Source organism: Pyricularia pennisetigena, chromosome 3, assembly GCF_004337985.1.
Source record: "Pyricularia pennisetigena strain Br36 chromosome 3, whole genome shotgun sequence".
In the NCBI taxonomy this organism is placed as follows: domain Eukaryota; kingdom Fungi; phylum Ascomycota; class Sordariomycetes; order Magnaporthales; family Pyriculariaceae; genus Pyricularia; species Pyricularia pennisetigena.
This window is the reverse complement of record NC_043742.1, coordinates 3,928,775-3,942,902: the sequence shown is the minus strand read 5'-3', so window position 1 is coordinate 3,942,902 and position 14,128 is coordinate 3,928,775. Positions and strand designations below refer to the sequence as shown.

Genomic DNA, 14,128 nt, shown 5'->3' with positions numbered 1-14,128 from the left:
GACGAAGTATGGAGTAATATTGTTTCGAGGCAAGTTGTAGAGAAACCGCATGGACCGTATTGCTCATGAAAAACTCCAGATGGCCCAAATTTACGAAGGGCTTGGTAATAAGGCGATAAGTCCAGACCAGTCTAACAAATAGATGTGTAGAGTGTCTAATATTAAGACAACAAATGATTCAGCGCGAAAACAGCCCGGCTTGCTGGTCGTCTATCGGATCTTTCGGATCAGGGGAGCAAGTTCGAGCAGGCTCTTCCCCAGTTCTTCGCTCACCTCGTACGAGGCAACGAGGCAAACAAAATAAAGGAAGCTTGGGGGCTCTGTACTATGATGTATGGTACGTACAGCTTTACAGTAGAAGGTTGTGTCGGTAGGTACCTGAGGAGCGGAAGATATTTCCGATTCGCGATTTCCCACCAATCCCCCCACATTTTGAGTTTGGCTGGAGTACCTTACTCGCATGTGTGTGTAACCACGTGCGCTGTCATTCTTGACACTGCTTTCCAGTCGCATTCAAGTCGCGTTGATGGCTTCCCAATCTCGCGGTATCTGAGCGCTGGTACTCAAGACAATCAAACGTTTGAGATCAAATTTTATTGGTGGCTGGTGCACTTTAAGGTGTCACAAACTTAATGCCGATTTACAATGAATAGTATAGATTAGACTTGGTGGACGAACCAACCGTTCCAAGAGTAAAACAAGATGCATAATATCACGTATGAACAAAAAGACCAGATCAATCTGCAGTAGCATCATAGTAGCAGTAGAGTCCGGACTAGAAATAGTTCTAGAAAATTACATTTAGACTAAGGTACTGTCCCAAGATGGTATTTCGAGCGAATGTGCACCGGCACGACGCTTCAGTTGAACGGCCAAAACATCGCGCGGATGCCAAAGATCCAGCCAGGCTGGCCAGGCTGCCCCACCCAGGGCCTCGGCACATGCCAGCGCTGAACTGGAAGCCCCCTGGAACAACCCCTCCCCCAGCTCCTGTCCTCCAATCATCGCTGCCAGATTACTACCTCGGCTTTAGCATTGCGCCCACTTCGTTCTTGACATCATGAGCCGACGAGACAGACCCTGTGCATACGGACAGGCAGACGGTCGGCTGGACAACACTACTCCTCTGACCGAAAGCTGATAGCCCGTCTTCAACGTTCGAACCTCATTTCCAGTCTCTCCCGTCATCAACGGTTCATCTGATCACGCAAGATCAATTCATCACATTCATTGTTCCGTCTACCATCTGTGTGTAGGTACTTTCGACACATCTAAAACTCTCCAACTTCATCGTCGGGTACAACCGAAGCAGCGCCGTAGCAATGGCCTCCACAAAAACCTTCACTCGCGAGGAGGTCAAGAAGCACAACACCGAGGACGATGTCTGGTTCATCATCGACTCGGTCGTCTACGACGTCTCCGACTTCCTAGACGCCCACCCGGGTGGTGAGGCTGTACTGCGCCAGGCTGCCGGTACCGATGCGACGACCGACTTTTACAACCTGCATCGCCATGAAGTGTATGTTAGCTGTGATGCCCTGCTCTTCTGAACTGTTCTCGCGATCTTCAGCTGACTTAAGTATTTGCTTATTGCTCCAAAACAGCCTGACAAAGTACAAGGACCTTGCCGTCGGCACTATAGTCAATGAGAAGCCCTCCGTTATAACCCCAAAGCCGGGCGACCTCTCCCTGGTTCCTTACGCCGAGCCCCTCTGGCTCTCACCTCCATTCAAGTCGCCCTACTACAAGGAGTCTCACCACCGCCTGCGTCGCGCTATTCGCGAGTTCACCGACATATACACCACTCCAGAGGCCCAGGCCAGGGAGCGCGATGGCGAATATGTTTCACAGGAGCTCATTGACCGCATGAGCAAGGCAGGCATCCTGCACATGCGAATGGGTCCGGGCAAGCACCTCTACGGCCAGAATCTGCTGGATGGTGCGGTTGACGGCAAGGAATTTGACTACTTCCACGACCTGATCTGTGTTCAGGAGCAGACCCGCCCCTCGGCTCGTGGCTTCCAGGATGGCAACCTGGCTGGCATGGTCATCGGCTTGACTGCCGTGCTCAACTTCTGCAAGGATGAGCCCTTGAAGAAGAAGATTACCGACGAGGTCTTTTCGGGCAAGAAGAAGATTTGCCTGGCCATCACCGAGGCCTTTGCCGGCTCCGACGTCGCTAATCTGCGCACCACCGCCAAGAAGACCGCCGACGGCAAGCACTACATTGTCAATGGCACTAAGAAGTGGATTACAAATGGTATGTCTCGGCTATCGTGAAAAGCATACCGGATAACTCCCCTTCCAACGGGAAACTAACCTAAATCTGTCTATATAGGCGTGTTCTGTGACTACTTTGTCACCGGTGTCAAGACCGACAGGGGCCTGTCGGTGCTGATCATCGAGCGCGGTGAGGGCGTCGAGACGCAACAGATGAAGACCAGCTACTCGCGCGCCGCGGGTACGACCTACATCACCTTTGACAATGTCAAGGTCCCTGCCGGACACCTCCTCGGCGAGGAAAACAAGGGCATCTACGTCATTCTGTCCAACTTTAACCACGAGCGCTGGACCATGACGTGCGGAACAGTACGCTACTGCAGGACCATCGTCGAGGAGTGTCTCAAGTGGGCACACCAGCGTCTCGTCTTTGGCAAACGCCTGATTGACCAGCCCGTCATCAGGCTCAAGCTGGCGAAGATGATCGCCCTTGTCGAATCCCACCAGAGCTGGCTCGAGACCATTACCTACCAGATGTGCCACATGCCTTACTCGGAACAGGCCAAGCACCTCGGTGGCCCGATTGGGCTGCTCAAGATGAGCGCCACGCGCATGGCACATGAAATCGCCGACGAGTCTGTACAGATTTGGGGCGGACGGGGTCTTACGCAGACCGGAATGGGCTACATCATTGAGAACTTTAACAGGACCTACAAGTTTGATGCCATCCTGGTATGTTTGCTCTTTTTTTGCCCTGACTAATTCCGTAACAAGTATCAGTACTAACTTTTTTTTTCCTTCTTTATAGGGTGGCGCAGAGGAGATCTTGGGCGATCTCGGTGTGAGGCAGGCAATGAAGAACATGCCCAAGGCAATGTTATAAGCTATGACTTGCGTTAATTTCGTCTGTAATATATAGATGGTGCTGTTAGATATTATGAAATATCAACCTTTTCAAAGCATTTGACTTGGCCATCAGAAAATACATCACATAAGGTTGGCCACAACGTCATATGCGCCACCACCTTTTCTTCAAGGTCAACGGAATAGAAAAAGACATCGGCTACGTCGGCCAAGTCATGACATACAATGGCTGCAAGGCAAAACAAGACGCAAGAGACTTTTGTAGAAACCCGGTTTGTTTTTCAATGGCCAGAGCCAATCCATGAACTCCCTGATCGCAAATCCACGCCTCAAGACCATATGAAAAAAATATTTTGCTGAGACAAAAAGCCAAGTCCGCTCTCGACGTCCTTAATCAATCGTAACACTGTGTCTCCCCTGTTTCCCTGTTTTCGTCGTGTAAATCATCGCGTAATTATTGCCGTTACCCATTGTCGAATGGTCAGAGCCGTCCAGTCGTAAAAGATGGCAGAACATGAGCCGAGGTAGAAAGGTAGAGCAAAGGACAAATGATAAATAAACCGCAGCAAATCCCATATCACTTTTGGGGGGGTATCCAGATGGTGCAAATAACAAGCAACCCAACGCGACCCACGTGGAGCCATACTCTGTGGCCTCCCACAAGAAAGGAGTTTTCGTTTCCTCACTCTCTCCTCCGCACTCTCAACAGACAGGCCGCCCCCAGGAAGCCAGCCATCCTCTTCGCTCGTCATGAGAAGACGGGTCGCACAGGGTACGTGCGTTTACATCATCAGGCGTTTCGATGGTAAGAGGTTTAGTTGTTGGGGCACTCGGCCTGGACGTGACCGGGCTGCTGGCACTTGTAGCACATCTTCTCGCCAGTGGTCGAGCGCTTGGAGCAGTCGCGCGAGAAGTGGCCGGTCTCGCCACAGTTGTAGCACTTGCTGCCGTTAACACAGTCGCCTGTATGCATGGTGCGTTAGCCATGATTCGAAAAGCGCAATGAGCAGATGAGCGCCGGCATCCCCAAGGAGGAAGAGAAACTTACGCGACATGTGGCCGACACCACCGCAAGAGTAGCAGGTCTTCCCACCGGCACCTCCGCCGTAGCCGCCGCCGTAGCCACCGCCACCGCTGTAACCGCCGCCGCCACCGCCGTATCCACCCTTCGAGCAGTTGCGGGCGATGTGACCGACCTCGCCGCACTATGGTGCTGTTAGTTGAGAGAGACCTGGTAGTTGTTGATGATACGGCTGGTAAAGAATCAAGACTTGCCTTGTAGCACTCAGCACCAGAGGACTGGCCGCCACCGCCGCCACCAGCACCGCCGGAGGGGCAGTCGCGGGAGATGTGGCCGGGCTGACTGCATCGGTAGCAGATCTTCTGGTCCTTGGGCTCCTCAGGGCAAGCACGGCTTATGTGTCCCTCACCACCGCAGTTATAGCTGAGGAGGTTGACAGTCAGTTGATTGGCTATTCTTTGCCGCATAGACGTGGCGATAAAACTCACCACTTGGCAGCGCCACGGTTAGGGCATTCGCGAGCCTGAAAGATTATGTTAGCATTCCGAGAGGGTCAAGCGACGTCATCTCTCTCCCGGCCACTTAACACCGTTTCGGGCCCCAATGTTCCTCATACCTGGTGACCGGGTTGCCCGCCTAAATCGTTCACTCTGTCAGACTTCTCCCCTCAACAACAACAACTCAGGAGACGTGACAAGAATGCGAGGCGAAGAGGCCTAAGGGTTGCAGCTCGTTTAGAACCACGCTCAAAAAACAAATGTCTCCGCAAACACATCATGGTCCTTGGTGATAGTTCGCGGACTGAACAGGAATTTGCAAAGAATGTTGCAGCAGGTGAAAGAGTTGAAGGGAACGGTAGAGCAAATAGCAGCAACACAACAGAAAGCCCAACTTGAAGGGCTGAAAGTTCAACGTTGTAACTGGAAGCGGGAAACAGGTATGGGGTAAAGGGCCCCAAGCGGGAACATTTGGTGATGCCAAAATTGTGTTTTTTTTTTATCGCAAGACATGAGTCGCGCATGGTAAACGTCCAAATGGGCAAAGGGAAGGCAAAACGCAAGCCAACGTAATTTCTTCATCTTGGACTCCATCGCGAGACGGACGTCAAGGTGAGACTACTTACATGAGTAGCAAGGGCGGGCACCGGCACCGCCGCTCTGAGCACCTCCGAAATCCATTGCTAGCTGTTGGTACGAGTTTGATTCTGTATGGCGCGAGGAACACTGTCAACGATTGTTCTTCGACTTGCGACTCGTGTCAAGGAGCACGAGACTGATGATGGCGAGGCGTGGATAAAGTGAAGTTGAAGCCTATGGTGGCAGGAAGACGGAAAGTATGACTTGATGTCGACCAAGCTTTGTCAAGGAACGTGTGTATCTTTGCGAAGCTGGCAGAAAAATGGTCTGTTGAGGCCGTTCGGGACCGTTGGAAATTGGCCTTGTGCGAGCGAAAACGGCAAGTAGGCAGGTGGGGGTGTCGAATGTTGGTTTTTTTTGATGCGGGTGGGGTATGAGCAGACAAAACGTACCGACGAATTTGCTAAAAGGCAACGTTGTCAACGCTGCAGGATGATCTGGTGGATGGGAAAGGATTCAGTCGAACTGTATTTGACTGTATCGAGATGTCAGGATGAAATCCAAGTCGGGTGAAAAACTCAAAAGTGCTGTCTCGGCTGCTTCGAAAATCCAAGGAAGACTGTGTGAGAGCGGTGAAGAAAATGTGGGAAGGAACGGGTGATGAGGGGTTGTTTTTGTAGGGCTCGAAAGATTTTTTTTTTTTTTTTCCTTCTTTCTTTGCCTTCTCCGCAGCCTTAAAATCCGTCTTAACAAACAGGGAAGGGAAGGAGGCAAGGTCTCTGCATGCCTGCTGGGACTAGGCCGAATCATCCGCAAAGACATGCAGAACCCATTGAGCACGGAGGAGGCGACGTATGGGAACGGATCCAGATGCCTCCACAAGGCCCGCTCTTGATCCTGTCACTTTCTCGTCACCTGCGTGACCAGACGAAATACAGCTAATTACTTGTTGTACATTAGATGGGATTAGGCCTCGACGGGCTCCCGGCCAGATAGATAGGTGCGAAGTACATGATAACGCCAGATACTGGCAAAGTTTGTGCGTTGCCTGACGCTGCCCTAACCCGCTCTGGTCTGGGATTCGCGTTTTGCAGATGGAACAATGCAGTCTCAGCGCAATGTGACGGAGACGAGGTGCGGCTGGAGAATGCCTAGGGCTTAGGGGTAGCACCAAAGGGTAATTCCATCGCTGAGGAAATAAAAAAAAAGACGGGCCGAGCGCGTTTCCAACACCTTATCCGGTAATATACATCCAAGCAATCAAGGCAATCTCATATGAACAGGAGAAAATGAAAGAGGGGGTTCTTTGCCCTACGTTGTTTGTCTACCTGGTCGTCGCGTTTTCCCCACCTCGACCGGAGAGGGGTAGCGTCAAAGGGCTTTTTCCAGAAGCTTTGATACCGCAAAAGCTTTTATCAGGACCCTGAAGGACCCTGAAAAAAGACTTTGTCTTTTTTAAAGCTGTCGTTGGAAGCCAATTGCCCACTACAAGACAAGCCCTTCCCAGGTACAGTGGCACTCTCGACTCATTGACTCGCATTCCTACGATGCAAGGCGCATGCAGCTCAGCAAGCCGTTTTTTGCAACCACGAAAGCGGTGAAGTCCGCCCCTGAAAAGGCGGGGGGCTAGTGGGCTGAAAACACTCTGCAAAGCGGTTCCCCGCATATCAGAATGGAATTTTAATGAGCGTCTATCTATTCCGGATTGGCCAATAAGCATGCAGGGAAGCGAGAATTGTGAGCAACGCGGGGTGGGACTCGACCCACTTTGAGTGTCGCCAATGTCCGCCATCTGTTAATTGCAGGCAGTTAGCATGTGGCTTGTCCGATCGATCAAGAGTTTTTTTTTTTTTTTTTTTTTAAAAGGGGGGGTTCCTATGTCAAACTTTGTCGTCTTCGTTACTTCCGGGTTTTTACGACTCGGAAAGATAAAGGTTATTGTTACTTATACAGACCTACTTGTTTACCATTACCTCAACCTTATAATGCTATGGGAACCTCCAATTTTGTTTGTCGCGAGTCGCCTCAGTGGCGACCCGGTTCGCCCGGCAGGCACTCTGTAAAACACTAAAAAAAAGCGCGAGGCTCCAAATCGTCAACCACAGTCCCGTCAAAGATGCCGACATTCCCTATTGTCGTGAATTTAATCATTATCCCACCGAGGCCCCTCCGAGGTTGAACGAAATGGTAGCGTTGAAACGAAGTGTTGAATCTTGCAGAAACTAATGCGGTCTTGACGCCCAGGTCCGTACCAAGACAGCTAGCTCGCAGTGCAATTTATGTTATCGCAAGGCACATTGACCACTCCGACAGCAAGTGGGCATTGTTGTCATACATCTCGATAACTGGAATGATACGAGACCATGTGGTATGGGTCTCCTCCTAAGGAGTCATCAATGTTCATGGTTTCCCATCATTCTTGGCTATAGGTGAACAAAAGACAGCCGGCCTAACTCGTTGACCTTACCACGAGCCTGGAACCTTGAGCGCAAGTCAAACACTCAACATACAAACGGATATGGACAAAATTTTTCAAATCAGTGCAGGTCTAGCTTCACGGTCTAACATCTGGCTCGACCTTCTCATCGCAACATTTTTTACAGACTTGGACACTGCCCAAGCTTTCAAATATCCCTAAACAATGGCTCAAAGCTGTAAATTACGGACCTACTGCTGATAAGACATTGAAATGACAAAGGAAACAGACGGGTTTGATGACGGTGGCCTCATTAGGCTCATTGTTGTGGAGCAAAACTGCGCGCTGTAGGCACATTAAAACAAGATAAAAACAGACTAACACTACATAAAGCAAATAACAAGTCGAGGCGGTGAAAAAGAGACAAAAAAAAAAAAAAGAAGAAAAAGAAAATAGAATAAAAAAGAGAGAGCTTTAATAATTAAAACAAACAAAAGAAAACAGAGATGCATCACTGGATCTCCTTGCTCACAGTACGAGTTGACCTTCTAACAGGATCACCCTCGGCAAGAGGTTTGCGCCTGGCTGGGGTAGGCTTAGGTTTAGCGGTGGACTTTGTGACCAAGGCTGGCTCATCGACAGCATCCTCCTCTGCGGCAGGTTTGTTTGCAGTGGACTTTGCCGCGGGGGTGGCTTTTGCCTTTGCCGGCGTTTTCCTCGCCGCGGCAGTCTTTTTGGCAGCCGGCGTTCGGCGGGCCTTCTTGGGAACGGGCTCGGCGTCCCGGCTGACCGTCTTCTCGTGCAAAGCAACCTCAAGATTGGCGCCTCCCGGGACAGCAGCTGCGCTCTTGCCGCTGTCCGTGGGCAGCTTGCGCTTCTTGGTCGGGGTCTCCATCAGAATCCCCGGCAGGCCTGGCTCGGGCACTGCCGACCTGATCAGCGCCGGGTCGTCATCCTCGCCGGGCGCGTCCTTTGGGAGCCTGTAGGACGGGTCGGCAGGGGTGCCGCGCTTCTTGGCAGCGGACCCGGCTTCTGTTCCGCCCTGGATGTCGGCTAGGACGGAATCGTCGCCCTCGGGCACCGCCGACGCCTCGAGCTCCGGGTCGTCGTCGTCATTGGCGTGTGAGCCCTTGCGCGGCTTCCAGCTGGGGTCATTTTCCGCACGGAGGCGGAACGCCTCGCGCCGCCTGGCCGTGCCCGAGGTGTTGGGCTCTTCGTCCTGGGATGAGATGGAGGAGTCGTCCGAGTGTCCGCTGTCTATCCATTCGGTGTCATCGGAATCGGGGTCAGGGTGTGACACCTTCTGCTTCTTGCCACGAGACGATTCTGGAGGGACGATGCACAACTCTGCCACGGGCTCGCTGTCGTGATCGTCAATGTCACCACCGTCGCGGTATGTCGAGTCCTTCTCGCCAGTTTTCCACTTGTTCCCGGATCTCTTCCTCTTGGTTGAAGATGCTGGTGTGCTATCTCGATTATCTGAGGCGCCACCACTAGCATTGCTACGTCCTGGCTTGGGCGTCCTCGGCTTTTCAGTATAGTCCTCGTCGTCCTCCTCCTCTTCATACTCCTCATCATACTCCATGTCATAGTCGTCATCCTCGATGCCATCGTCAAGGTGCTCTATATCGCCGTTATTATTGGGGGCGGCGGTCCGCTTGCCTTTGCCGCCTGAGGAATTGGCATTCTCCGTGCTGGGCTTGAGGGATTTGTGCACCTGACGCTGCGTCTGACCTGGGACAGGCGACCTTTGCGGTGTTCCGCGTGCGGCTCCTGCAGGCTTGGACTTGGTGGCCGCGTCTTTGGTAGGCTTCGTGATGACGATGGTGGGATTTTCGGGGCCTTGAAAGCTTACAGCCTTCTTGCCTTTGTCCCTCTGGGCTGGCTTCTCGCCCATCGTGACGGAAAGGACCGCAGCCGTGTCCGCCACCGAAAGCATATTGGAGTGTTTCGTGTTGAAGTGGTGCAGCCGTTTCTCCGTGCCCCAGTACTTGTAGAGACGCTCATCGCAAAAGTTGCAGCTGTCCGAAGCATGCGAGGCCTCAATGTGAGCACGCAAGGCGTCGAGCTTGTCCACGCTGAACGAGTGCCCGCATGGCCGGTACGGACAGGGCATGGTCCGCTCGAGCGCCACGTTGCGCATCTGCAGGTACTGCTCCTGGAGGTGCCGCTGCTCGGTCAGCGTCATCATGGCGATGCTGACAGACGGGAGACCGGCGCCGCCGTGGAGGAACTTTTCGAGCGGCGGCGCGTTGATCGGTATGTGCGGTCTGCCGCCGTCGTAGATAGAGATGGGGTTCCCGTAGGTCTGCTCACGGAGGAACTTGACCCTTTCGGCATTTGTGAGTGGCCACTTCCCTTGGATTGTGGGCGGCCCAAAGGGAACGACTTTGCCATCAAGAGCAGGGCTTGTTTCAGTTGTCCCCTGGATGCGCCTCTGCGTGGTGTTTTGTATGGTGTTCTGCATGGTGATCCGACTGGTCTGTCGGCTGTTACTCTGCGCAGACAAGCTTTCGTTCAGACGCGATGTGCGTTTCTGACTGCCTGCTGACTCTAGAGCAGAAGGGACACTCTGAAAGTTCGGATCCAAGGCGAATTCACCGAGATGCCTGTCGCCAACGACTTCGATCAAGTCTCTAGAGTCCGAAGTCGACTCGCCGTTGTTCCTGTCCTTGCCTTTTCCATTGCCGGGGATACGCGCCGCGGTCTTACTCTCAGCTGCTCCACTTAATGGCATGAAGCAGCCAAACAGCTCGGTTGTCTGGCTTGCGGGAGCCGACCAGAGGGGTATCATGTGGACATAGATGTCCTGGGAGATTATGAAGCGCTTGATGATCACCCACTCATCCTCGGTGGTATGGGGATGCACCACGTAATTGTTGCGTCCGGCCTCCATCATCGCTCTCAGCTGCGCCATAAACTCTCCCTTGCGAAGACCGCTGAGTTTTGCGGCATGCTGTATGAACCTTTGATCTTCCGGAGACATGTCTTCGTACTTCTCCCAGACCTTCTCACTCTGCTGGATGAATATGGCACCGTCTTTATGACTCTCGTCAAACTTGGAGACGATCGCCCGCCTGATCTTCTGCCGAAACCTTTCGACAGTCATCTCGCCCCGGAGAGAAAAGCACTGCGGGTGCTTGTCGTTTCCGATCGCTTCCGGGCGCGTCCACCTTCCGTCTTTGTCCAACAGGATGACCCTGTGGCCCGACTGGTAGGCAGGCTTGGCAGAGAAAAAGACCAGGTCATCGGGCTTTTGATCAGCGGCATGCTTCAGGAGCTGGTCCAGAGCGTTATCCGTCACCCGGTCTGCGACATGCACGACGTCGATCATGATGCTCCTGGGGCGGGATTTAGGGTCCATGATGGCCTCCCCGGGAGCCCAGATCTCGACGTGATGGATCTGCTTGAGCTCGCTTGGCGAGAACCTGGTCCAGATGTGTTTCCTCAACACCTCGGCGGCCGGTTCGCCGCCAGGACCTACGCTGTTGTAGGAACTAAACTTCCACCGCTCCGACGTGTTGATGCCCATGGCTGCGTCGTCTGTGGCGGGGCGGTCATCGTAGGTGATTCCTGGCATGAAGAGTCCCATTTCCCCTTCAAAAATAGAAGGGCCTCTGATCATGATGAGATCCCTCGTCTTGCGCTCCTTGGCCCGCTTCTGGATGACGCCGACGAGGTAGTGTGAAATGTTCAGGCCGCCCAAGCTGCAATTGTACGGGGTGTCATGCTCCCCGGCAAAAGCGAAGCCGACGACAGAGGGCAGGATCGCAGGAATGTTCTCGGTAACTCCCAGCGGGGCGAACAGGATGCGGGCGGCAGCAACAAAGATGCTCTCGTAATCGTTGGCGCCAATGTAATCCCTCTCAAAGTGAGGCAGGTAGATGTATGCGCAGTTGAGTCCGGTCTTGCCCGATGCTCTGACCCTGACTATGTTCTTGTTGTCCGCTGCGGGGAACCAATTGGTGATATCCGGGGGCTCTTCATGCGGCTTCGTCAAGAAGAAGCTGAATTTCTTTTGATCCGGATCCGGCGTCTCCCGAACGAGCTGGAACGCCTCATCCTCCTCGTTGGATCCCGTCGCAAAGTCGAGGGATGTGTCAACCTTCCCTACGGTCCTGTTGAAGCGGTGCAGCGTTGCCATGCACCGACCGCGCTCAGTGAAGCCGAGCAGGCGATCGACGGCGCTCTGGAACTCTGACAGGTCTTCTCCAATCACAATCTGGCCTTGATATCCGTACATGCGCCAGGTATAGTCGTCCTCCACTGGGACCCCGCGGGTTTTGCGTCCGCGAAGCTCGGCCGCGTTTCCTGCTCCACCGCGGAGTGCTGTCCCGGCTGATGGGCCTGGGCCACCTGCGGTTGTCATGCTTGAGAGTTGGCCGAAGGAAGGGATCTCATATGGAATGTGTCCAGCCCACTGCAGCTCGCTCAGGCCGCTGTAGAACATCTCGTAGAGAGGGTCGGGCCCTGGATTTGTTGCATTCTCGGTCAGTATTTTGCATCCATCGACTCATCAATGTCCAACGCGCAGGTGCTAGCAGGAACATGCCGACTGGCCACTTACTTCTACTAATGTCTTTGCCATAAGACCGTTCCGTGTACTTGTTCAAGAACTTGAGAGGGCGGTGTTCGGGGTGTACCAGCTCAACTGTGTCATAGGTGATGCCATCCTCGTCCTCCTGGCCGGCCACCTGGTCATCGAACGAGACGAACGAGTACGGAGCGATGGGGAGGCCAAAGTAGAGCATGGTAAGCTTGGAGATCAAGACCTCGGCAGAGCTGGCCTGCTTGAGACCGGCAAAGCGCTCTGTCTTGACTAGCTTGTGATAGCGACGGCTGGCCTGGCGCTGTATGTAGGCGATGGCGGGGCTCTTTTCCCTATCGGCCGGGATGAAGAGCGAAGCCTCGTGCCGCGTAAAGTGCTTCTCGAGTATGTCGTCCAGCCCCAGCCTCTTCTCGCCGTGGTGGCGCATCTTGTCGAACATGTCCCATATCTCCTTGAACTCCTCGTCACCGGCACCAATCATGGGGCGCCAACGATCCGGGGTGGCCTTTTTGTCGATATCGAGCTTCTCGGGAGGTCCCTTTTTCGTCTTTTCCCGCTGGTCCTGGCTGCTCTCCTTTGCGGCGCCTCGAGCAGAAGGGCTAAGGAAGCTTGAAAACATTTCTGCTAGGCGATAAAACGCCACGCAGGCGGACTTGGTCTCCTTTTTTTTTGGTCGCAATCCTTACAGAGACGAGGTGCGGGTGCTTGCGTTGGTTGGTGTCACTCAAGTTGCTTGAAGCAAGGTATTAAAAGAACAGAAGAAAGGAAAGAAAAGGAGCAAAGAAATTTGTCATGTGGAAAAGAATTTGAGGAGAGATCAAAAAAGAGAGAGAGAGAGAGATAAAAAACACAAAGATGCGCAAGTGCCTCGACTGGCATTGGAGTTAATAAAAAACAATGATATCGCTAGGAATGACGGCCAACAAAGAGAGACTGTCACCTAGGGATCACATTTTCGTTTGGGCGAACGAGATTGCCGCATTCCTGGACACCGAAAATTCACTTGGCTCTTCATAGCCTCGCAGTATATGCTGCGCCCTCGGGCATTGGTTTGCTCTCTTTCTTTGGGACACACAACCGACCAGATTCGACCATTCAAGGTTCAATGACAATGAAAACTTAGGGATGAGACGATCAAGCAAAAAAAGGGCAAAATTCAATTGTTCTTGAACGGCTTGCTCGATTGCAGTGACGCAAGGGATGATGGTCTTTGGCTCCTTGTCAGAGTCGAAAGGGAGTGGTCCGGGCAAGTCCGTCGTCGAATAATGGGCTTCTGTTTGGAGCATCACGATGCTGCTTTCATTTACTGACATCGGATGGCAGATGATTGTGATGGAGATAGGTGTGGAGAGTAAAACATCACGTACCCGAGCATACATCTTTAGTCCAGTACAACTCATCGTGCTGCTCCGTATACGGATCTGATTCAGCAAAATCACTGAATGTCCCCGGTAATGTTAAGGCCATGAGGAATGGGATATTCCACTAAGAGCAGTTCCATGGCAATGAGTTTAAGCTGGCAATTCTGCATCAAATTGAACATTGAGAATGTCAATATCGGAGGTGATTGATGGCCATATCAAGGACTGGATATCGCAAAGACAGGAATAGTGTACACGTCCGAAAGTCTAGCCGGAAAGAGAGCCTAGATAGACGGCCAGGGTTAGAGGTCAGCACCACTGGAATGCCGTTTGGTAGCTCGATAACCACTCCCGGATTGCGAATCACCAAGTCACAGATTCCGTCTACAACCAAATTTGAACCCGGCAGACAAAGGCGCAATTTGACGCAAGGGAGTTGACGAGTCTCTGCGTTGCTAGGGCTGATAGACAGGTTGCATTCCGGTGCAACTCAAAGACGTGCAGCCGCGTTCATCAAGCCCAGCCTCGGTCGACGTTGGTAGCCTTTGTCCTAATTCCGATGGGTCTCTGTTTCTCGCTTCCTCCCACGGGGAGCTCCCACCATTTGATGCCCCATATGAT

The 14,128-nt window shown here is 52.8% G+C and overlaps 3 protein-coding genes across 3 annotated transcripts; 1 reads left to right on the top strand and 2 right to left on the bottom strand.

Annotated features, from left to right (window-relative positions):
- Positions 1 to 1,322: 1,322 nt before the first annotated feature.
- On the top strand, positions 1,323 to 3,103 carry PpBr36_02774 (uncharacterized protein; the record flags this gene model as incomplete). Its single annotated transcript, XM_029889951.1, has 4 exons — positions 1,323 to 1,519; positions 1,605 to 2,260; positions 2,339 to 2,952; positions 3,029 to 3,103. The coding sequence occupies 4 exons, from the start codon at positions 1,323 to 1,325 to the stop codon at positions 3,101 to 3,103; spliced, it is 1,542 nt and encodes a 513-aa protein (XP_029753573.1).
- Positions 3,104 to 3,898: 795 nt separating this feature from the next.
- PpBr36_02773 (uncharacterized protein) lies at positions 3,899 to 5,283 on the bottom strand (the record flags this gene model as incomplete). The annotated part of the gene is made up of 6 exons (XM_029889950.1): positions 3,899 to 4,047; positions 4,133 to 4,289; positions 4,336 to 4,528; positions 4,594 to 4,628; positions 4,722 to 4,741; positions 5,229 to 5,283. 6 exons carry the CDS (start codon positions 5,281 to 5,283, stop codon positions 3,899 to 3,901), a joined length of 609 nt encoding a protein of 202 aa, XP_029753576.1.
- Positions 5,284 to 8,108: 2,825 nt separating this feature from the next.
- On the bottom strand, positions 8,109 to 12,765 carry PpBr36_02772 (uncharacterized protein; the record flags this gene model as incomplete). The annotated part of the gene is made up of 2 exons (XM_029889949.1): positions 8,109 to 12,067; positions 12,165 to 12,765. 2 exons carry the CDS (start codon positions 12,763 to 12,765, stop codon positions 8,109 to 8,111), a joined length of 4,560 nt encoding a protein of 1,519 aa, XP_029753575.1.
- Between the last annotated feature and the right edge of the window lie 1,363 nt (positions 12,766 to 14,128).